Source organism: Cheilinus undulatus, linkage group 18, assembly GCF_018320785.1.
Source record: "Cheilinus undulatus linkage group 18, ASM1832078v1, whole genome shotgun sequence".
Taxonomy (NCBI): Eukaryota; Metazoa; Chordata; class Actinopteri; order Labriformes; family Labridae; genus Cheilinus; species Cheilinus undulatus.
The window spans coordinates 2,970,816-2,995,174 of record NC_054882.1 but is presented as its reverse complement, the minus strand read 5'-3'; the positions used below and the strand labels follow the sequence as shown (position 1 = coordinate 2,995,174).

General features: G+C 40.7%; 1 protein-coding gene across 4 annotated transcripts in view; it reads left to right on the top strand.

Moving 5' to 3' along the window:
- akap6 (A kinase (PRKA) anchor protein 6) overlaps positions 1–24,359 on the top strand; it is a 319,977-nt gene that overhangs the window by 64,931 nt on the left and 230,687 nt on the right. For 3 of the 4 annotated variants that reach the window (XM_041812716.1, XM_041812715.1, XM_041812713.1), the window contains exons 6-12: positions 5,741–5,850; positions 7,993–8,134; positions 8,329–8,928; positions 9,738–10,091; positions 10,796–10,936; positions 13,331–13,465; positions 13,585–13,845. In XM_041812716.1, the coding sequence (XP_041668650.1) occupies positions 5,741–5,850; positions 7,993–8,134; positions 8,329–8,928; positions 9,738–10,091; positions 10,796–10,936; positions 13,331–13,465; positions 13,585–13,845 (1,743 nt within the window). The remainder of the gene's footprint in view (positions 1–5,740; positions 5,851–7,992; positions 8,135–8,328; positions 8,929–9,737; positions 10,092–10,795; positions 10,937–13,330; positions 13,466–13,584; positions 13,846–24,359) is intronic. The other variant, XM_041812714.1, reaches the window with a different exon arrangement.

The window sequence follows — 24,359 nt, the reverse complement described above, 5'->3', positions numbered from 1 at the left end:
GGGCATTAAAGAGGGCCTACAGTAAATTTTGGCCACTTTGAAGAAACCCTAGAGCAGGGCTGTCAAAGTCAAGGCCCGGGGGCCAAATCCGGCCCATGGTGCAGTTATACCTGGCCCACCAGATCATATGATTTTTTTTTTTAGAACTGGCCCACCAGTATGAGGTCTACAGATTTACTCCAGTATAAAAATGTAAATTTAACCTTGATGATTTATTATATACTTGCTGAGTCATAAAAATTAGAAAAAGTCAACAGTAAAAATAGTTGGATAAAAAGTCAGGAACACTGGAGAAATGTGTGTTTTCTCTATGTTTTCAGTTTTGCATCTCACAGTTATGACTAAAAGTTATGGTTTTGACTTTTTATTTCATATTTTAACCTTAAAATCTCATAACTTTGACTATTATCCCATATTTTTACCTTTTAGATTAATAATTTTAAATTTTAAACCCTATTTTGACCTTTGCGTCATGTTTTGACCTTTTTCAACTCCTCACATTTTTAGTTATATCTCTTTTTTTTAATGTTTGAAATTTAATCTCATATTAGGACATTTTAAACCGACAATTTCAATGTTAATCTCATATTTTGATTGTAAAATATCATGATTTTGACTTTTATCTCAGTTTTGCTGACCATTTCAACTCATTACTTTGACTTCTATCTCATTTTTTCCCTTTAAAACTTGTGATTTTGACTTTAATCTCATGTTTTGACTGTTAAAAAATCATGGCTTCAGTATTCCATCCCATATTTTGCCTTTTAAAAACGTTATTTTTACTTTAAATGTCATGTTTTTACCTTTAAAACTTATAAATTTGACTTTGATCTCAGATTTTGAGTTTTTAACTTATCATGTTGATCTTTTAAATCTCAAACTCATTTAGGTTGACACTAAATGGTTAAATATAGACACTTTTAGGCACTCAAGTCAGACCCAAATTCAGAATCAGGCCCCTGCTGTGATTGAGTTTGACACCCCTGCCCTAGACAGCACATTGTCAGTTTTATCCACAAAGACGGACATTTTTTAAAATGGCACCAAAGTGGGCACTTTCAAAAAAAGGCCCAGTGTTCAGTTTTGTCCACCTAGAGGGCACCTTTGAATGCACAGTCAATGAATGAAATTTTGCACACTTTGAGGGCAACCAAGAAGGTTATGTTGTCAGTTTTGTCTGTTTAGAGGGCACTTTATCATGTTTTGTCTACTTGAATGGCACCAGAGAGGATACAGTGTCCAATTTTGTCCACTTCGAGGGCTCCCTCAGAGGGTGCTTTATCCTTCTGGTCAACTGAGAAAGGTATCAAAAAAGGCATGAAACTAAACTTCGTCTGCTTAGATGATGTCAAATAGGGCATGTACTTTCAGGTATGATGAGGGTCTCTGGTCTTTGGCATCATTATTTAGGAGGGCCGAGGGCTGGAAAGTTTGGGACTCCCTGTCTTAGAGGACTAGAGGGCTCCCTAGAGTGCACATTGTGAAATTTCGTCCACTGCAAGGGCAGCCTAGATTTACTGTGTCATGTTTCGTACACTGGAATGGCACCAAAGAGGACACTTTATCACGTTTATCTTCCACAGGGGCATTCAAGACAGCACTTTTGCAGCTTTTTTCTAAAATTTGTGCGTCATGTCCCTGCTCCATCTAGCTTATGCTGTGTGTTTGCTATCATCTCTTTTTGTCCCTTCTTTCTTCTCCTACCTTACTTCCTGTTTGACTTTGAGTTAAGGGATTATTTACTGGCTTTAACAGTCATCATCTAAAGTTGTAACACATGAAGAACTGACCTAAAGAGTTAAAACCAGGTGACCAGGACAGAAGATGTCCTTCAGGATCCCTCTAACCAGATCCTGTGTCTCCGAGCCGCAGGCTCTCATTAGCTCTCAGCAGTTTGACTGGACTGAAGATTTTCTAACAAATGACTTCAGATGGAAACGACACAGGAGGCGTTAATTCAACCAGACACAGCCTCTGAGTGTGTGTATTAGCATATTAAAGCTGTTTGTGAATTATTGAAGCTTCTGAAAGACACCGGTGACATTTTCACCGCTGTAGCAGGACGACATGACGGCGCTTTGATGACGAAACTCTCTGTGAGCATACATGAGAGCGTTTTAGCGGAGGATCCTGGGATAGGTGAACAATACACTGGTTTTTGTGTGAGTCTGCTGCGCCGTGGCGTCTACTGTGTCTTTCCTGGACAGCGTGTGTTAACAGAGCCCCTCTCCCCGCCCTCCTGCCCTCGGGGTTGTTCTTGACCTCCCTCGGGGCTGTTTTTGATGAAGGAGCGCGCTCGTTTGAGAGATAAAAGAACCGTATCAAACACTCACTTCACTCCTGATGCTCTGATCGAGAACGATGTGATGAACTTTTCAAAAGGTCTTCAGGGACGGAGCTGCATGAGAGCAGAAACACAGCCTCCGATGTACCATCCAATGAGAATGATGCTGTCCAGGATTGGTGAGTCTCAGGCCCAGTCCTACCTTGACAGATACCTGATCAAGACTCACTCTTCACTGAAGGGAGCAGACCACTGTTTTCCATCAGAGTGACGATGATTTGGAGTTTCCGTTGCTGATCCTCATCCTGACTTCTTCACGCTCCGCTGCTGGACGTCCCAGAACATCATCATCCCCGCAGGAGAATCCCTCCTTCCCTGGCTGCACTGAGATCTTGTCTGTGAAAATCTGATTCCCTGGAGGTGTAGACTGAAGTTAGCTGAACCTCTGCTTCTTAAAGAGCTACATTTCAACACCCTGATACTTCTCTGCCTCCACAAACTTCATGCAAAAACTTGTAGACACACATCAGAAAGTCACGGCCATGTTCAGTCCCCGTGGCGTTGCTCCTGTCACACGTTAGGCTTTACATTCTGAGCCAGCGTGCATTTCCTCACTCAGGCGGCGTGCTCAGGTCTTACAGTAGTGACAGATGTATTTTGGACCGGTGCTCAGCAGGTCACTCTGTTTGCCAAGTTACAGTGAGCCGAGCTGGCAGCGTGCGTGACCTACATTCTCACATGCCGAGCGCTGTTTCATAATGTGGGCCAGAGCGGGGGGGTGAGGTGTCGAGGTGTTCAGGAGGGTCGGCGTGGAGCTGCTCGGTGACTCAGCGGTCAGAGGAGTGTGTAAAGTATCTGACAAAGGTTCAGGACCGAGTCAGCTCCTTTAAAAGGTCATCTACTTTATTTACAGAGCAGGGAAAGGAGAGTAAAACGAGGACATATTCTATCAACCTTCTCCTAATCTACCCAATCACTTCTCTGTTAATCCTTTCATTTTCATGACGTTGGTTTCTTTTCTAATGTATACATCACAAAATTAGTAAAACAACAAACACTGCTCAGTATTTAGCACAAAAGATGCTGAAGTATACAGAGGTTTTCTTTATGGAGGGAATATAAAATCATAAAGCAGATCAATGAAATCCTCCTGAGACCTGGGATTTTGTTTGAGCGCATTCTTCTCCAATATTTGGGATCAGGAGGACCTGATAGTTTAAAACACCATCTTTGCTTTTGACCAGAAATTTCTGTGAAATTTTCCTCTCAAAAATTCACACTAATGCCTTAAAATTTTAGAGTAATCACCAGAATTGTCTGTGAAAACTCTTACATTTAAATTCCTGAAAATCTTTCCAGAAAACACCCTGAATTTAATGCAAATTTATCCTAATTTTTTTAAATCAAATCCCCAAAATTGAATTAATTTAAAAAAATGCAAAAGACTCCCCCATTTCAAATTAAATTCCTGAAAATTAGCAGACATTTTCCAAATTCCAGGTTGCCTTAAAAATGTGTACAAAAAATTCAGAGTGAATTTCCACAAAACTTTCTTTGAAACTCTCAAAATGTATAAATATGTGCCCTAAATTTTAATGGAAATACTTTAAAATTTCCAACCAAATTCCCCAAAATACAAAAACTTTTCCCAAATTTCAATTCAAATGCCTGAAATTTCCATATATTCCTAAAAATGACAAAAAACAAACAGACAGACAAACAAACAAAAAACCCCTTAAAGACAAATTCCTCCAAAACCTCCAATAACTGTGAACTTTACGAACATATCTGCTTATTTTCCAAATAAATACTTGAAACTCTCCAATTAAATTCCCAAAAGTTAAATTTTCCAAAATTTCCTTTAAAACAATGAAAAAATTCCCAATAACCCAAAACATCCAAAAACTTCCCATGGAAAAAAAATATCAAAACAAATTCCCCCTAAAATTTCCACAAAGGTTATAGGACCAGCATTGTCTTTGAACAGGACTTTTTGGGAAATGTCCCTTTCCAAAATCCCAGAAATTCCCTAAAATTAAAAAACTAATATAAACAAAAACAACAACACCCCCCCCCCCAAAAAAAAAACACCCTGAAGAAATTCCCAACAATTTCTGTTAAAATTCCTACATATATTTTAGCTATCCCATAAAAATGTACCAGACTATTTATTCCAATACCCCCAAATGTTTCAGTGGCAAAACGTTTCCCAAAAATTCAATGTCAATTACTGAAAATGTTTACAAAATTAACCCAAATTTAATGCAAAGTCACCCTAAAATTTCTTAAAAAAAGAAATAAATCCCCAAATTTCAAATATTCTTAAACATGTCCAAGGTCTCCCCATTTCCAGTTGAATTTCCCCAAAATAACAAATACATGTCCCGAATTTCCATAAAAATATCCACAGCAATTCAAAGCATGTTTCACCAAATGTGGCTTGCATTGTAACTCTCCAAATCTAAAAACATATATCCCCATAATTTTAATGGGAATACTTGAAAATTTTCAACCAAATTCCCAGACAAAGATTTACTTTACTGAATCTTGAAAACAATGCCTGAAAATTTTCCAACAAATATCCATGATAAAACAATGGAAATACTTGAAACTTTACAAATTTACAAATGCATTTCCAAAAAGTCGATGAAAATGCCTGAAATTTTCCAAATATCCCCAAACTTCCTTTATTACCATGAACAGGCCTAGAAAAACATCCCCAAATGTTCTAATAGAACCCTCTAGAATAGACAAACTTATCTCCCAAATCTCTTTGTTAGTACTAGAAAACCTCCAATCAAATTCCCTGAAATATCCAAACAGCAAATAATCCCATCATTTCAAGAGAATTACTTAAACTTCAGTGGACATTCAGGACATTTACATGAAGAATTCTAACAGCAGAAAAGATTTCTATGTTGTAGGAAAGGTAATATCATCGTACATGCAGGGTTTTAGGAGGAAATATTAAAGCAGGTGTGCTGGTGTGATTGAAACCTCTAAATGTCCTACATAAACTCACTCTGACTAGACATTCAAAGCTCTATAAACCGACCTAAAAGTGGTGAGTTTATCCTTACATGATATTTCTGGTTTCCTGCTGGAGTCTGTCTGTCTGGCTGTGTTTTTAATCCAATCTTAATTTAGTGCAGTAATATCTGACTTTATAGCTGTCTGTAGTGAGAGTGTTATAGAGACGGTGTTGATCCCGGGCTGACAGACGGGACGTGTCCTCCATGTTCTAACACATGAAGCTGGAGCTGATCCCACATGAAGCTGACTCACGTTTAAAACTGGAACCGTGGCGTCACAGAGCTGCAGCACTTCTGCTTTTCCTCCTGCAGCACACACAAAGAGGATTTATGTCTTATTTATACCGTCAAACACACTGAGAGGATCTTCTGTGGCACTGTGAGCATGTTTCAGTTTCGTTAACCTTAGTGTGTTTGTCTGTAGGACGTCTGTGAGGATATCTCGGACCATGTGGAGCAGATTCACGCCCTGCTGGAGACCGAGTTCTCCCTGAAACTCCTGTCCTACTCTGTCAACATCATCGTCGATATCAGGTGAGTCTTCAAGAGACACGATGAGACTCGCTTAAAGTGATGAAACATTTTAAAGTCATGTATTATATTTGAAAAAGTCTCCTGCTTTCATTCCCCTGTTTCTGAATATTTCTGGATTCTTATTTGTTCCTGTTTTTCTTTTATGTGGATCTCCTATGAAACTGAAGACACTTTTACATTTGTTCTAGTGCAAATGAAGCAGAAACACCAATGCAGAAGCCTGAATAGATGTGAATTCCTGCAAGTCAGCAATGAAGCTATCAATCACAGGGGGAGACCAAGATCATTTTCAGATCTTTACAGATTTAAAAACATGAGAGACCAAAGAAACAAGGACAGTTTTAACCAGTTTTTAACATCATAATCCTCCAGATGCTCACACCAGCTCTGTGTGAAGTCTTTTTCTCCATTCATCATCAATCCTCTTCCTTTAAAGTCTGTTTAAATGACTAAAATTTGTGATTTGTAAACCCTAAAGCTTTGAATTGTGTTGTTTAAGGACTGAAGTTAGAGTACAAATATGTGTCAGTATCAATATCAGTTTCAGCTAAAGCAGTGGTTTTCAAAGTGTGAGGCGGGCCTCCCCTGGGGGGCGCTACAGAGCTTCAGGGGAGGCGCGAAACCATAAACCTGAAAAAAGGTGATTTGCTTTGCTAACCTCTGCTGTGCATGGAGCAAAATGGATAGACTTATAGTTACTATAGGGACTCTGCTATAGAGCAGTGTTACTCAACCAAAGAGCAAAATTGTTGAAAATACCTTTGCAAGAGCCACAATGTAAGAGGTGAAAAGTGGCAAAAACAGCTTGAAGCAGCAATAAAACAGGTTAAAGGTGGCAAAAATGGCCAAAAAGCAGCAAAAAATGAGTGAAAAGGGCAAAGTCGGAAGAAAAAGGGGAAAAATGGTGAGAGAGCAGCAGAAATGGGTGACAAGTGGCAAAAGAAATGAGTGGAAAGTGACTAAAATGGGCAAAAAGCAGTCAAGAGTGGCAAAAAAAGAGGAAACAAGTGGTATTCAGTGGCAAAAGATAGCCGAAATGGTTGAAAAGTGACAAAAACATGGTGAAAAAAAGGCAAAAATGGGATAAAAGTGGCAAAAAGAAGTGGCTAAAATGGGCAAAAACTAGGAAAAAAAGTGGTATTTAATGACAAAAAGTAGGTTAAATGGTCGAAAAGTGCCAAGAAAAGGTGAAAAAGGGCAAAATGGGATAAAGGTGGCAAAAAGAAGTGGCCAAAATGGGCAAAAAAAGATTAAACAAGGGGTATTGAATGGCAAAAGGTATCTGGATGGGTGAAAAGTGGTGGAAAAAATTGTAAAAAAGGGCAAAAATAGGATAAAAGTGGCAAAAAATGGGTAAAAAGTTTCAAAAAAGTGTCAAAATGGGCAAAAAGTGGGAGAAAAAGTGGTATTGAATGGCAAAGGTAGCTTAAATGGGCAAAAAGTGGCAAAAAAAAAGTGAAAATGGGAAAAAATGGCAAAAAGAAGAGGCAAAAATTGGAAATAAAGGAAACAAGTGGTATTTAATGGCTAAGGGTTGCTTAAATGGGTGAAAAAGTTGCAAAAAATAGTGGCAAAAAATGGATAGAAGAGGCAAAAATTGGGAAAAAGTGGCAAGAAGACATCACAAAAATATACCAAAAAATTGGGGAAAGAAAGGGATATTTAATGATGAAAGGTAGCTTAAATGGGCAAAAAGGTGAAAAAGGGCAAAAATGGGATAAAAGTGGAAAAAATGGGGAATAAAAGGCAACAAGAAGTTGTAAAATGGCCAAAAAAAATATGAAAAAGGGGGAATTTAATGGCATTATAACTGAATAAGAGGGAAAGGCAGATGTTTAAGGACATTTGCAAACCAAAATATCCAAAATATATTAATGTTAAAAATGTTTAAAGATTAGACTTAAGTGTTTGAAATGTTTTTTTTTCAATTTGAATCCTTTTTGTGGGTGGGGGTCCACTGAATGCATAATTTCTTCTTAGAGGAGGCTCACTCTCACACAATGAAAACCCTGAGCTAAAGTTGATTTGTAAATATTGGCACATCAGATATCTGCTAAAATCTAACACCATGCATCTAACAGTGACAGTCATTTACTTCCTGGCCAGCCTGAGGTTTTGATGATTGTGTTTATGGTGTTTCAGGACGGTGCAGCTGCTTTGGCACCAGCTCAGAGTCTCAGTTCTGGTCCTGAAGGAGCGTCTGCTGCAGGGCCTGCAGGACTCCAACGGGAACTACACCCGCCAGACCGATATCCTGCAGGCCTTCAGCCAGGACCAACACCAGGTACAGCTTTCTCTTTGGATCTCCAGTCAGGTCATTCTGATGGAAATGTTTCTGCAGACATTTTTACTGAAACTCTTGGCTGAAAGCAGCTGTTAGAGGATATCAATAGAAGGCATAATACTGAGAAACCTTTAGTCACATGTTATCAGCCTGTAAAAACCAGCAGGTGTTAACGGGACGGTTGTTTCCTGCAGACTCGTCTGGACGCTCTGACTGAGGTGGATGACTGCGGTCAGCTGACCATCCGCTGCAGCCAGGACTACTTCTCTTTAGACTGCGGCATCACCGCCTTTGAGCTGAGTGACTACAGCCCCGGAGACGAGCCCGAGGCCCCCGAAGCCGAGGACCCCGCCCAGGATCAAACCAAAGACTGTAACCCTGAAGCAGAGCCAGAGGAGAGAGGAGGATCCTCAGACCAGGAACACAGAAACACTTTACCCGATCTCACCTCGCCTGCTGACTCAAACAACCACAACCTCTCTACAAAAGTATTACCCACAATGCAGTGCAGCATGCCCAGCCACAGTGAGAGTGCAAAGCGCCCCCTGCAGGGCGGGAGCCGCAGCACCGAGGTGTCGCCCACACAGCCGTCTCTTCCAAAGAGAGTGGCGCTCTTCTCAGCCGGAGGAGGCGGGGCGGAGGACCAGGGGAGTCCGGGCTCGGGGCTGCAGGTTCAGGCCGAGCTGAGCCGGAGCACCCCCTCCCTCATGGACCCTCCAGACAGGTCCAAGTTCTGGTTGGAGCTGGACTCAGTCTATCCAGAGAATGTCTCACAGTCTGCAGAGAGTCTACAGGTTAGTCCTGTGTGTTTGAATCCACTTTAATGAAACTTTGAAGAAAAGTTTGATCAGACAAAATCATAACTTGAAAGCACCCTTAATACAAATAGAGACAAGTGAGGTCAAATGGAATCATTAACACTGCTACTCTTGCTGTTTGTGACAGCTGTTAGGACCTCTGTATTTTTATTATAATGAGGAAAAACACTGGTTTATCAAAAGTCACCAGGGACAGGATTATTTGTCCTCTAAGTGATTTTTTATTGTTTTTTTTCATTCCATTGTAGAAGATGTAAATTTTAAAGTTCGAAATCTAACTCTACTTTTATTTACCTTAGAAAGAGTTACCTTACTCTGACTTACCTTAGCTTATATTTGATCTTTTATCATTCTCTATGAAAAGCTTTGGCCTAAAGGTTTGGATGAAAGCCACAACTAAATGGAGTTAGATTTAGTTTGGAAAAAAACAGACTTTATTTTGGTGCCAGGTTTAACACTTGTATAATACTTCTGATCCATGCAGGTCCATATTTTGCCTGGCCAAACAGATTACTAAATCCACTCCAAAGTAGTGTGCAGGTTTTAAAAAAATCACAGAAATCACCCTTTAAAAACATGTATTTATTTTGTTAAAGGATTATAATAGCAAACTTCGAATGAAATAAAACTCTGTGGCTGTCTGGAACCATTCGTGCCCCTGTTGTTATCTAACTTTTTCACATTTCAGAAGCCTGATCTTGAGAAAATAGTTTAAATAGTCCAGTCCCCCTGTTCCTCTCCTGGGCTGATGAGGATTTTAAAACCAGCTCTCTTCAACTCTTCAGGTCATGAGCGGGCGTCACCAGAGAAAGCACGCTGGCTCCAAACAGGGAGGACGCCTACAGGGGAGAGTGCAGAGACTGCCGACTGACCCGAAGAGCTCATCCCGGGTCAGGCTGACTAGCAGCGGACCCCCGCCTCGCCGAGATCCGGCGTCTCAGGATGAAATATCAACACAAATGGAAAGGACGCAGAAGGAGACACATACACACGGTGAGGGGGACTCTGACTCCTCATTACCCTCCCCCATGAGGGAGCAGTTCCTCTCCTCCGACATGGAGGCGTCTGGAGAGGAGTCAGACCCCCGGCCGTGTCCACGCAAGGCGGCGGTCTGGATCGTGAGGCACCAGGGGCAGAAGGTGAGGGCTCATTCAGTTTGTCTGGAAGTCTGGAGGGTTTTTTTTAAGTTTGAAGAAATTTGAAACTTCGGTGAGGAACTTTGGTTTTGTGCCGATCCCAGAGACCCAAAGAGAGCTGTATCTGATTTCTCATCGTTCTTCTTCAGCTTACTTTAAAATATCCTTGACTGTCGATCAGTATGGATGAAACAGCAGGCTTTTAGGGCTGACAGGTTCTGAATCCTTATGACTGTTGGATTTTGCTGTAACTGTGCTGAAACATGTAGTCTGACCTCGGCTTTAGTTGATGTGTCCTCGGTCTGTGGTCAAACGGGACGTAGTTTCTGACCCACCATCTTAAGGACAGTCCCAAAGCTCGTAAGCTGCTTGGAGGACGGAGGATGAATGTGAGAGGAGGGAGACCTGAGGTCCGATAAGTGAGGATGCATAAGACCAGGACCATGATAAATGCAATGACTGCTATGAAAATACAGAGATTAGCCTAATTTCTACAAAAAACTGAATCTCATTCTAATAAATGCAAACTTCCTGTTTAAGGTGTAACAAGCTTGATAATTCTTACCATGATAATATGACACTGAAGAAGTGCAAATGTGGGAATGTTCAGCATCAGACATAGTCAGAGCTCATTTTGACTTTCTCTATGACATAATTTGTCTGCAGAGTGTCATATAAGATGTTTTGGTCTCTCTCTCCTCACACAGGGGCCCCAGGTTTCATCTAAAGACAGCCCGGACAGAGAGCACTGGTACGGCTCAGAGGAGTTCCTCGCACTCCCCGCTCAGCTCAGGAAGACGGAGATGCTCGCTATGAAGCTGGAGAATCTGACTCAGTCAATCCCACTGGTTAGTTCACACATTTAGACCTCCAGCAAGGCTGACCATGGGAGGGTAAAGGGGAGAGCTTTCTGGGGTCCATGGAGGTCAACAAAACCATAATCCACTGTAAAGTTAAACTTGATAACTGTGTTTTATTTTAGCCTGATCTAAATGTTTCGTAAAGTAATGTCAGACTTTATAGCTGAAACGTGATGTGAACAAAAGTCAGGATGATGGAAATAAAGTAGAAAAAACTGAAACAACTAAAAGAGAAAATAAATGATTTTAAAAAGATAAGAAAATTTATGAAAAGTTGCAAAAGTAGCAAAGATAGTGGCAAAAATGGGCAAAACCCAGAGCAAAAATCAAGGAAAGTTGGCAAACAAGGGTTGAGAGTGGCAAAATAGGGAAAAATCTGCACAAGTAGGTTAGAAGCAAAAGGAAATGAACAAAAATGGGCAAGAAAGGGCAAAAAATGGCAACATAGACCAAAAAGCAGCAACAGTTTGTTGAAGCTGGAATAAAAGTTGCTAAAATAAGCAAAAAAGGTAAAAATAGTGTCAAAATCTGGCAACAATTGGTTGAAGTGGCATTATAGGGCAAAAAACAGCAAAATGGGTTAAGAGGGGAAAGAGAAGTGGCAAGAAATAGGTAAAAATGGCAAAAATGGGTAAAAAGTGGCAATATAGGGCAAAAAGCAGCAAAATGGGTCAGAATGAACAGAAAAAAGGGCAAAAACTTGGTAAGAAAAGACAACAATTTGCTTAAGTGGCAATTCGGCAAATAGCAGCAACAACTCAATAAAAGTGTTGCAACTGAGGACAAAATAGTGACCTAAACGGGCAAAAAGTGGCCTAAAGAGAGTCAAAAGTGGCAATAACTGGGCAGAGAATAGCAAAATATGGTTTGAAGTAGTGATATAGGGCAAGAAGCTGCAAATTTGGTTGGAAAGGGCGAAAGAAATTGGCAAAAAATGGCAACAAAGGGCATAAATGGGTTAGAATTACAAAAATGGGTTAGAAGTGGCAATATCGGCTAAAAAGGGACCCAAAGTGGGTTAAAAGGGCAATATAGGAAAAAAACCTTTGTTGATCGTTGATCTGTGCTTTTTAGTGTTTTTATGTTTAATGTTTTATGTCTGTAACTCTGTGAATGTGCTGCTGCTTGTCTTGGCCAGGACATTCTTGTAGATGAGATTTGTAATCTCAATGAGGCTTTCCTGGTTAAATCGATCTAAATAAATAGATAAATTAAAAAGCAGCAACCCATGATTAAAAGTTGCTATATAGGACAAAAATGTGTTAAAAGATACAAGATTTTCCAAAATACAGGAGAAAAAGGAGAAAAAATGTTAAAATTGCAAAAGTGGTGGTGGGGCATTCTCTGGGTTTATCAGGGTCCATTCTCTGGGTTTATCAGGGTCCATTCTCTGGGTTTATCAGGGTCCATTCTCTGGGTTTATCAGGGTCCATTCTCTGGTTTTATCAGGGTCCATTCTCGGGGTTTACCAGGGTTCATTCTCTGGGTTTATCAGGGTCCATTCTCTGGGTTTATCAGGGTCCATTCTCTGGTTTATCAGGGTCCATTCTCTGGTTTATCAGGGTCCATTCTCTGGGTTTATCAGGGTCCATTCTCTGGTTTATCAGGGTCCATTCTCTGGTTTATCAGGGTCCATTCTCTGGGTTTATCAGGGTCCATTCTCTGGGTTTATCAGGGTCCATTCTCTGGGTTTATCAGGGTCCATTCTCTGGGTTTATCAGGGTCCATTCTCTAGTTTATCAGGGTCCATTCTCTGGGTTTATCAGGGTCCATTCTCTGGGTTTATCAGGGTCCATTCTCTAGTTTATCAGGGTCCATTCTCTAGTTTATCAGGGTCCATTCTCTGGGTTTATCAGGGTCCATTCTCTGTGTTTATCAGGGTCCATTCTCTGGGTTATCAGAGTCCATTCTCTGGGTTTATCAGGGTCCATTCTCTGGTTTATCAGGGTCCATTCTCTGGGTTATCAGGGTCCATTCTCTGGGTTTATCAGAGTCCATTCTCTGGTTTATCAGGGTCCATACTCTGGGTTATCAGGGTCCATTCTCTGGGTTATCAGGGTCCATTCTCTGGGTTTATCAGAGTCCATTCTCTGGTTTATCAGGGTCCATACTCTGGGTTATCAGGGTCCATTCTCTGGGTTATCAGGGTCCATTCTCTGGGTTTATCAGGGTCCATTCTCTGGGTTTATCAGGGTCCATTTTCTGGGTTTATCAGGGTCCATTCTCGGGGTTTATCGGAGTCCAGTTAGTTCTGTAGGCCAGCCTACCGTACAGTTTTTTTAAACTCCTTGTCATAAACATTTAAAAGTTTTTAATCAACATCAACACTGCATGTGAAACCCATGAAAAGGAAAGATCGTCACAGGGTGTTTTGTCTTGCAGAGACCTGCAGGCTGTGATTCTACCCAGGATGCTTTGCAGGATGTGGATGACTGGGATCTGACAGAGCTCAATCAAGACTGGGATGTAGGTGAAGGGGAGAGTGGGGACAGCATTCCCTCTCATCTTCCACCTCTGGTATCTCACAGAAATCATTTCTTTACTGATGATGTTACGTTTTAGAATCCAAATATTTCCTTTAATCCTGAGTTCTCAGGCAGAAATAAAGTTCATTGCATCTTCTTTCTTCCCCTCAGCTCCCATATAGAAGAAACCTGGTCAGCCGCTTTAGCCCCACCTCCTCCAGCGATATCGCACCCTCATTGGATGAGAGCATTGAGTCTGGTCCGTTAAGCGACCTTCAGTCTGAAGACGAGGAGGGACGACGGTCTACAGAACGCTGCCTGCAGCAGACAGCGCCCCCAGTGGATGTTCGTGGAGGTGTGTCGATGGTGCAGCGGCTGCTGGAGGACATTCAGAACCAGGACAGAGACCCCGACGTCTGGAACAAGATCGAGGTAGGGACACTCGTCATGGGTTCTCTGGTTTATAATGCTCATCTGTTTCTTTTTGTCATAAAACATTTTTGTGACTTTTCCTGAAGAAAACTCTTTACAGGTTTTCAAATGCTCATTTTCTCTGAGGGTAAGTTATTCAAAGTGTTCCTATTTCTGGAGGAAGAAAGTTCGAGTTTATAACAGATGAGTTTTTAAGACTGAATATTTTCACCAATCTTAAACAATTAAACGATGCTATGACCATTTTGTAAAAGGCTTCTTCAGGCGGTAATGCTCAGCTTACTTTGTAAGCAATAGAACAATTATGTCAGCTTGGAGCTTCGCAAGATGGATCAGACATGTAATCTGCACAATCCATCTGCTATGCAAAGTCAACAGAAGCTGCAAAATGTTCGCCTAAATACCAATGATACATATGTGCAAGGTGAAGTATGCAGGAATTTAATTCCATGCACGAGTTTTGTACAAGTGAAGGCCACTTGTGGCTGCACCCACAGAGTCTGGGATTTACTTAGGGCTGCAGGAAAAAGTCTGAGTAAAGTTTTTGTGAAAAAATCAGGTATGTGCTTTCAGTGCAACACATGTCAGAGGTTTTAGGAAGTTTTATAAACACAGAAGCTTGTATGCTTTGGTTTGAACACAACAAAAGCAAAGTTTTTGATCATTCCTGGCTATGTTTGAAAGAAACCGATGTCCTTCTTTGGTTGGTTGATCTACTGAGCTGCAGTCAAACGCCGTCATGCCCACTGGTGAACCCGACCCTCAGAGGCAAGGGTGTCAAAGTCAATCACAGCAGGGACTGGACTCTGGACTTAGGTCTAACCTAAGCGCCTACCAGGGTCAACACAACCTCAAACTGTCAACCTCGTTTTCATCTATAATAAAATAGGAAAATAATTTGGAAATCCAAAAAAGTAAAAACGATAAGTTTAAAGACTGAAAATCTAAGATAAAAAGTCCAACTTATTAGTTCCAAAGGTCAGAACACACAATTAAGAATTGAAAAATAATATTTTAAAGAACAAATGTATGAGTAAAAAAGTTAAAATCATAAGTTTTAAGGTCAAAATATATCTTAAAATTTTAAATCTTGAGTCTAAAATGTTAAAATATGAGATAGAAAGTATAAATTATAGACTAAAAATGTCAAACTTTGAGAAAAAACTGAAATCATGAGTTTAAAAGTCAAAATATTGGATTAAAAAGCCAATCTAAGAAGTTGAAAATGTCAAAATATGAGCTAAAATTCAAAATAATGACTTAAAAAGTGAAAAAAATATTACTTAAATTTAAAATTGTTGGTCTAAAATGTCAAAATATGATCAAGAAATTGAAATCATGAGTTTAAAAGTCAAAATATGCGATTAAAAGGCAAATTAGGGAGTTGAAAATGTCAAAATATGAGCTAATATTCAAAATAATAAGTTAAAAAGTTAGTCTTGACTTTTTATCTATTTTTTCTCACTGTACTTTTTCAGAATTTTTTGGCTTCACAATGGAATTTTAAATAATCATGGTTAAATTTACATTTTTATACTGGAGGAAATCTGCAGACCTCATACTGGTGGGCTTGGCAGAATACAAATATGAGATGATCTTGCAGGCCGGATATAACCATTCCATGGGCCGGATTTGGCCCCCGGGCCTTGAGTTTGACACCCCTGCTCAAAGGTATAGCTGCTATGATTGGCCATGATAGCGTGCTTTAAATCAGGCGTGTTGAATCACTGAACTTTAATTCTGATCAAAGTCGACCCAAAATCACCCCAACACCGGCGCTCTCTCCCCCTCTCTGCAGTTGCCATGATGGATTGGAGGGCTGGTATCGGATCGTCCTGTGGCCCCGTTCATTCATCACCTCTCTGCTAAAGGTCACGTTTGATTGGCAGGCAGATTATTGATGAGGCTGCCCGGTGAACTAATCAGTCATATCTGTCATATCGAATATGGCGAAATGTCAATAGCTCTGGGGATTCGTTCTCCTCATGGCTGCTCCTTTAATTATCACCATAAAGACGCTGTTCTGCCTCCTCTAATATTTTTTATTGTTTTATTTTCTGCAGGTTTATTTCACTCCTTCTGCTTTATCGCCTCCATATTCTCATTCTCGACACCTTCTGCTCCCCGAGCAACATTTTACTTTGCAGCTGAAGCATGGCAGTCCCCTCTGAGGGATCAATGAAGTTCAGCATATCAGTCTTATCTGGTGTTAGTGGGTCAGGAGCCCACAGACGGAATCAGAGCGCTGTAATAGGATTATCTGTGAGGATGGTCGGGATACGCCATGATCAATCTGAGAATTAAAGGCTCGGCCGTGTGAGGGGACGTCCTTGGAGCGGGGGATCAGCGACCCGGAAGGTCGTCGGTTTGATCCCCTCATCAGACTCCGTCCTTCACATGAAATCAGATGATCCACATTAATATTCAGACTTAATGATGATTTGACTGATGAAATGTCAGAGCTGTCCCCGTCTCTCTTCCTCTCCCTGCTTACGTGTTGGGGAAATGTTTTGATCTGAGTTTAAGCCGGTCAGACAAACACAAGTCCATGAAGAGAATCTAAACTCCACATTTCCTCAATGATGATACTAAAACTCCAACTCCTGAGATAGCGTCCATGTAAACAGATGAGTCTATCGGAGCCAAAAACACACCAGTTTTACCATCCTTTTCTTGAGCCTCCTCCTCTACCAAAATCATATGAGAGTGAATGCATTTGTTCATGTTAGGTTTATTTTATGTACAGGCATAAAAGATCAGAGGAAATATATAGGATATGAATCACAAACACACGCATTTCCACCTCTAACCAAAATGTGACCCCGGTTACGCTCATTACAAGCATATATATGAATTTACTGCATATTTGACATATGACATATTCTCTCCTATTAATGGAAAGGACCTGTGCATCCTCATGCATATCCATCCACTTGCTAGGAAGTGAGGGCATAGATGAAATTTTCCAAATGTCCCCCTTTCTTAGTCCCAGACTGTAGAACACAGAAGTAGCATTTTTGACTGTAAATACTCCACTTACAGAAAGTCCGGTTGTAAACATAGACTCAGATTCTCACCTGAGCACAGACGTAGGAGCACACAAACTTTTCCTTACACATGTAGCCCACTCTCAGACATCCATATCTAGTGGCACGAATCGTTTCATTTAATTCTGATGTTTAGTGGGTGAAATAGCGCTTCAAACACTCTGAGTCCATGGAAGAAGTCCTGCGTGTGTGTTGCTGAAGGGGTTAAAATGGTGCGCTGGCACTATCTGCTGGATCACTGTGGAATGGTGAAATTTAGAGCCCTGGTGATCGAGTGACTGCATAGCAAAAGTTGCTGTATTTTGTTTTGGTGCCATAGACACACAGTCAAAAAAACGTGTTTTTAATGGAAGTGTATTGTCCAGATTTTGGACAAACAAGGATGGATGGAGCTATTTGGCGTCAACAGAGTTCTGACATAGTTTAATATGAAGAAAAATTATAACTTTGGCCAAATTTGATGCCTCAATCTATAAAAATGTGACTATCAACTCAAAATAATGATGATAAAAATGATGAATGTCCTCAAAATGGACATAGTAGGATCCGAGGGTTAAATCATCAACTTGGTGTTAGATGTACATAGTGTCTGTCTGGAGTCTCTGTCAGATGGGACTTAGAGACCCTGTCTTGTAACCAGAGATAATCTCGCAAAGTCAAAGGATTGTCCATATACCACGACTGCCATCAGGCAGATTTTTTTGCAAAGTTCTAGTTGGAAGCATTTGTGCCTGGTCTTATAGAAAAGGGGTTCTCAGCCTTTTCCTTAACCCCCAAAATAAAGGTGCCAGAGACTGGGGTCCCCCTCTGTGCCTGAAGGTGGTTGAACACAGCCATGCACATTCTAGACTCTTGTGCAGACAAGGCTGCCTGTAAGGGGGATAAAGGGGAGAGCTTTAACCTGAAAATAACCACTCTTACCAAAGAAACAAGTATATTTATAATTCATTTGTGTGATAGATAGCCTCCCTAAAAATGGGTTCAAATCCCTTTTGTTAAAAACAGAGATAAAATGGGTTAAAATGGCTAGAATGGGTTAATAATGGCAGAAAAATGGTGGAAGAGGTGGTAAAATTGGATTTTAAAAGTAGCTGATATTGGTTAGAAGTGGCAAAAATTTGATAAAGTTGGCAAAAAATAAGCAAAAAAGTGGCAAAAATTGGTAAAAGCTGCAAAAATGTGCATAGATAGTGGTAAGGGGATTTTAAAAATGTCTGAAATGACTTTAAATTTGCAAAAATGGGTGGAAAATTTGGTGAAATGGGTTGAAAAATTGATATAAACTGGTAAAAAAGGGTTAAATAAGATAGAAAAACTAGGCAAAAATTGTCAGAAATGGGTTAAACTGGCAAAAATGAGCATATCAAATAGTGAAACGTGATTGAAATGGGCGTGTGGTAAAAAGTGGTTAATAGAGGCAATAATGGGTCAATAGAGGCAGCAACAGATGTAAAGTGACAAGACCTGGTTTAGAAGCAATAAAAACAGGTAGAAAAAAGTGTTGGAAAGGGTTTGAAATGGGAAAAAATGGGTTTTAAGTTGCAAATATGTGTTAACACTGGCAAAATCAGTGGGAAAAAGTGATAAAAATGGCCTAAAATGGAGCAAAATTAGTGTAAAGCGGCAACAGTGTAATTTAAAAAATAGTCTTAGTTCTTAGGGCATCTTGTGACCCCCTCTCAGCGTTTCATGACCCCCATGGGGGTCCTGAACCCAACGTTGAGAACCACTGCCCTAAGGGACAAAGGGGTTAAAATTCTCTGCTTCAAGACCAGCTAGATTCATCGCAGGCAACAGTTCGTCCATTTGAAGTTCTTGTTTTTGTTGCTGACAGGCTTTAAATTGGCCGACAACTTCAGAGAGCAGAAACCTCAGAGACAGACTTTTACTCAGAGGGAAGGTCCGTTTTTAGAAACCAGAATCAGCTGTTTTATCCACACTAAAACATAAACACCAGGACTGACAGACAGCTCCTGGACCTAGCCATTAGGCAGAAATTGGTTTCCTTTGCAAACACACAGTCTCTGGTTAGTCGGATGCTGGGAGAATTCTGCACTGACCCTCCTGGTCTGGTCTGGTCCTCTCAGACACAGCGAGTCTCTCTAATCCCTGACACATTCAGGGCCGTGTGCAGCCTCCTCTGAATCATTCAGACCCCCTCTGGCACTCAGTGTCTCTGCCTGCGTTCATGTGGTCGGTGCGACAAACCTGCTCATGAACGGCAGAATATTAATATGCTTACGACACTTTTTCAGCACCAACAGACAGAGAAACACACGTGTTCAATCAAACATGGAGAGCGTTCTTTCAAAGTAAAATAACCCCCCTAACATTCAAAATAAAACTCCTAAAGATGAATTTCTACTCTGCCATGTCACACATGACACCTCGTGTTAAGCGCACACACTCACACACTCCTCATTCCTCTCTGCTCCTGGGTAATTAGCTGATTAGCTGCTTAATTAGCAGCATGTAATCATGGCGATGGATGAGCCGCCTAATTGAAGAAGTGAAGAGAGGAGAAGGAGCGTCTCTGTGTGGAGGATGACATTCTGTCTCTCCCTGCAGAGAGTCTCTTCTGAATACAACAGAATAAAGCAGAAGAGACAAATCATCCGTCCAGGGAGGAGAAAGTGTGTAAAGATCACCGCTGGAGCACGAGCGGAGCCGATCCAGGAACAGAGCAGAAAATAATCCGTGCAGGAAGTCTGAACTCGGGGGTTTTGGTGGGTGGAGGAGTGTGGATTTGATTACAGCTGAATACAAACTGTGTAAAGAGTGGTAGAATCGAATATGGATGCTTCAGGGAGAGGAAATCAGTCAGTAACAGAGTCATGATAGGCAAAGATGTCTATCTTCTTCTACAGCAGTGATACTCGCTGTTTTTTTCATGTGAGCCACATTGGCAGGACGCACACAACAGGAGAGCCACTTTAGTTAAACTGAAAGTCACCAAAAGTGAAAAACATTACTGAATACTAAAGTGTCAACCTACAGCACGGTGATAACACGGCCAATACAGATTTAACTCAAACCAGCATTACCTTAATACTGTGATGAGTGGAAGGTGGCATGCATCTCCTTTATTTTCTTCATGGTGTATTTGTAGTTTGTTGTTGCAATCACTGTCAGGAATTCAAGATGTGCATGGGTCACACGTGTATGTGCTTATATGTCCTTTATCCTCCTCATTATTGTTGAATCCCATTGCTGTAGTCCTATTTTTTGCTTTACAGTCACGTCCAGACTTCAAAGTCTGTGAATAATATTTCAGCTGTAGCCAAAAAACCCCCTTTCACTGTTTCTGAGTCTGAGAACGGCTTTTCTGCCCGAGCCAGAATCCACGCAATCTCAAAAGTTGCCTCCGCTAAGCGCTCCGCTATAGAAGTTGTCCTGTGGATGAGGGCTTGCTGCTCGCTGAGTGATGCAATTTGCTGATTAATTTTTCTCTTTCTGAGTTCACTGCCAGGTTGGTAGGTTTCAATGAAATTTGGATGTGCAGTTATGAAATGGCTTTCTAGGTTGCTACATTTAAAACCAGAGTGGGTCTGTTTGCATATTCAGCACAATGGGTTCATTCCATGGAGGACAAATAGGAATTTCTCAGTCCATTTTTCTTGATTTCCTGTGCTCATCTTCTGTGCCTCGTACCCTTCCTTTTTTTACTTGAATACATTGTGTCTGCTTGCTGGTCACTTCTCCGACGTCCTCTTGTTGAAGTTTTTCAGTTGTTGCTCTCTTGGCATTTTCACCCTCCTCGTTTCTCACCTTACTTTGGGCCTGTTCATCTGGTTTTTGCCTCGGTTTGATAAGAAATCAATCAATTTTTTCCTCTGTGCATATTACGCTGGCTAGTGTGAGCAACTGTGAAAAGCTAACATGCTTAGAACAACATATGATTAGAACAACATGGGACTGATTTTCTTTTTTTTAAGGTGTGAAAATTCAGAAGAAAAAAGCTGAGTCAGTGTGCAAAGGCCTTAAGTGGAAAAATGCCAATTATTAAAGCTCTATGTTGTAAACTGAAGACTTGTTCATAAGCTGACGATGAGAGATCCTTCCTGGAGATTGTCGTTTTGATGGTGTCCAAGTGAACTTGGAATATGTTTGACTAAAAAAAAAACTACTATACAAAGAGTTTGGGAAGGGCAGGGCTAAAAATAAAATCCTGAAAGATGATTGGATAAGCATTCTGTCTGTTACATTCATTACGGGCCAATCAGAGCAAGAAGACAGAATGAGGTAGCCATGCATGTACAGCTTGGGTTGTCACCTGACTTCAGCAGACAGGTGCTGCTGCAGTTTTCAACGATGGAGTTTGTGTGTGGAGAGTTACCAAATTGTCATTTCGTAGTGCAGTATTTAAATTTGTTTTGATGCTCTGACTTTGTAGGAGTAATAGCATACATTATATTTACTAAATGGAAAAAAATCATTGACTCCTTTGATATTTTGGACGAGAATCACCCCTAGCAGTTACACACCTCCACATTCAAGTCACTCCTTGCAAAGTTTAAAGAAAATTTCTGTACCTGAGATATTGCATTTGCAACAACAACTTTATAGGAGGGAATGAACATCACATCCAATTACCTTGACCTTTGACCCATCACTACCAAAATATAATTATTTCATCATCCTGTTAGGACAATTATTGGTGCAAAGTTTTAAGACAGGGATGGGGACATCATCGACTTTCTACCATAGCTGGATCATTTCTGACTTTTTCTTCTTTTTACTCTCTTTAAATGTTATCTAATTAATAATCAACATTGATTTCAATCAATCAATTCAGTCTTAAAGCTTCACTTTAGAGGAAGAGTTTTAATCTTTCATCAGACGTTTTTTAAGGTAACACAGAGAACAGAAATCTACTTTTGGGCTAGAATGATTGGAGCAGTTTACATGCAGGGAGGGACATAATGCACCACAAAAAGCATGCTTTGCACGTTACTTATTCTGCAAATACACAGCAATGAAGCAACTGCAGGATGCAGATTCACTCTGTGACATTAGTGTATTACAGTTTTTCAGGAGTCCCTTCCAGTGGTCTGTACTTTTGCTCTTAGGTGGCTATGTAGAGTTTAAAAACCTTGCCGAGTTTATTTTGTTGTCAATCCCTTGTTGCTGCTGAATATAGTGGATAAAAGCTCAATTTTAAAGGATTAGTTAGAAAGTTTCCCCTCAGTCTACAGCAGGGGTTTTCAAAGTGTGAGGTGGGCCTCCCCTGGGGGGCGCCACAGAGCTTCAGGGGAGGCGCGGAACCATAAACCAGAAAAAGGTGATTTGCTTTGCTAACCTCTGCTGTGCATGGAGCAAAATGGAAAGACTTATAGTTACTATAGGGACTTTGCTATAGAGCAGTGTTACTCAAACAAAGAGCCAAATAGATGAAAAATACCTTTGCAAGAGCCACAATCTAAGAGGTGAAAAGTGGCAAAAACAGCTTGAAGTAGCAATAAAAATAGGTTGTGGCCAAAAAGCAGCAAAAAAATGGGTGAAAAGGGGCGAAAATGGGGATGAAAAGTGGAAAAATGGTCAGAAAGTAGTAGGAATGGGGGAGAAGTGACAAAAAATGAGTGGAAAGTGACTAAAATGGGCAAAAAGCAGTCAAGAGTGGCAAAAATGGGCAAAAAAAGAGGAAACAAGTGGTATTTAGTGGCAAAAGGTAGCTGAAATGGTTAAAAAGTGACAAAAACATGGTGAAAACAGGCAAAAATGGGATAAAAGTGGCAAAAAGAAGTGGCTAAAATGGGCAAGAACTAGGAAAAAAGTGGTATTTAATGACAAAAGTTAGCTTAAATGAGTGAAAAGTGATAAAAACATGGTGAAAAAGGGCAAAAATGGGAAAAAGCAGCAAAAAATGGGTAAAAAGTTGCAAAAAAGTGTCAAAATAGGCAAAAAGTGGGAGAAAAAGTGGTATTTAATGACAAAAGATAGCTTAAATGGGTGAAAAGTGGCAAAAAAAAGGTGAAAAAGGGGCAAAAATGGGAAAAAGTGTCAAAAAGAAGTTGTAAAATGGCAAAATAATATGAAAAAGGGGTATTTAATGGCATTATAACAGAAATAGATGGGAAGGCAGATGTTAAAGGACATTTGCAAACCAAAACATACAAATATATTAATGTTAAAAATGTTTAAAGATTAGACAGAAATGTTTGAAATGTTGTTGTTGTTGTTTTTCAGTTTGAATCCTTTTTGTGGGTGGGGGTCCACCAAATTAGTAATTTCTTCTTAAGGGAGGTTTACTCTCACACACTTTGAAAACCCCTGATCTACTAAATTAAGGCTTAAAATGACACGAGTGCGATGGTGGGTGGGTGTTTGCAAACTTGTGAAAGTTTTAAAGTCATCACATTGAGAACCCTCATATTGAGAGCAGAGTATCAGGATTTCATCGTTAGGTCTGACCTCTCCTCATTCCTCCATGTTTGACCTCTGCTTCTCCTCTCTGTTCGTTCTTCACGCTGCCTTTGCTGTCCAACATGAATATTTAATCCCAGACTTTTCCTCCACACTTTGTGATCGTCTCGCCGCTGTTGTCTTGACCTTGACCTCCTCATCATTTGTTATGTTGTTCACATAATTTGCGTCCACGTCACGTAAACCCGCGGCTTGTTCCATGAAAGTTTATGAGAGCGGCGCTGGAGAACGTACATGCTCTGAAGCCAAAGTCCCTAATTGCTCTGTACGGGATAGGACTCCCGAAGCGAGCTGAAACAAACAAAAGTAAAGACGGAGAAAGAGCCCACGAGTTAGATAAGTGTCCTACGCGTCACGTGATCACATCGTATGTGCTGTCTGCTCCTCAGTGTGAGCTGTCTGTGTGTTCCGAGGCTCTGCGGCACGCCGGCCTATCTGCGAGCAGTGGGAGACAGGCAGACAACAAACTCAGATCAACACTCGTCTGATTGGCCCGGCAGGGGGGGCAGGGACGCCCACCGACAGCAGAGAAGAAGAGAAGATAGGAAAATAAGAGAGAGATGGAGGACGAAGAGGGGGGTTATTCTCTTCTGTCTCTGGATAAACAGGTGAAAGCAGAGCTGGCTGACGGAGATACAGCGGCCTGTCTGCTTCTCAGGCTTCAGCGCCACGTTTAACAGCTTCCTCTTTCAAATTAATGAAATGAATTTATAATCAAACATTCCTCCCCTTGAGTTCTTTAATTTAAAACTCACAGAGTGCAATGTTCAGCGTGACATCTTCACGTAGTCGAAGTAATCACTCGGCCTGCTGTGGAAATTAGCCGTCCCACCTCAAACCACTCTAAAAGAGAAATCATCTCTAAAGGTTGGTTCTGGTTTGGTCTACTAGGCTGACTTTTTTAAACTGGAGTCTGAAGCAACCAAACACTGCTAGCATTTACTCAAACAGATTGTTTTAATCTAAAAAATGTGATAAATCAGAGCTAAACTTCAGCATAGTAATGATTTTTATCCCAGTGAAGCAGGTCTTCTCAGAGAGATA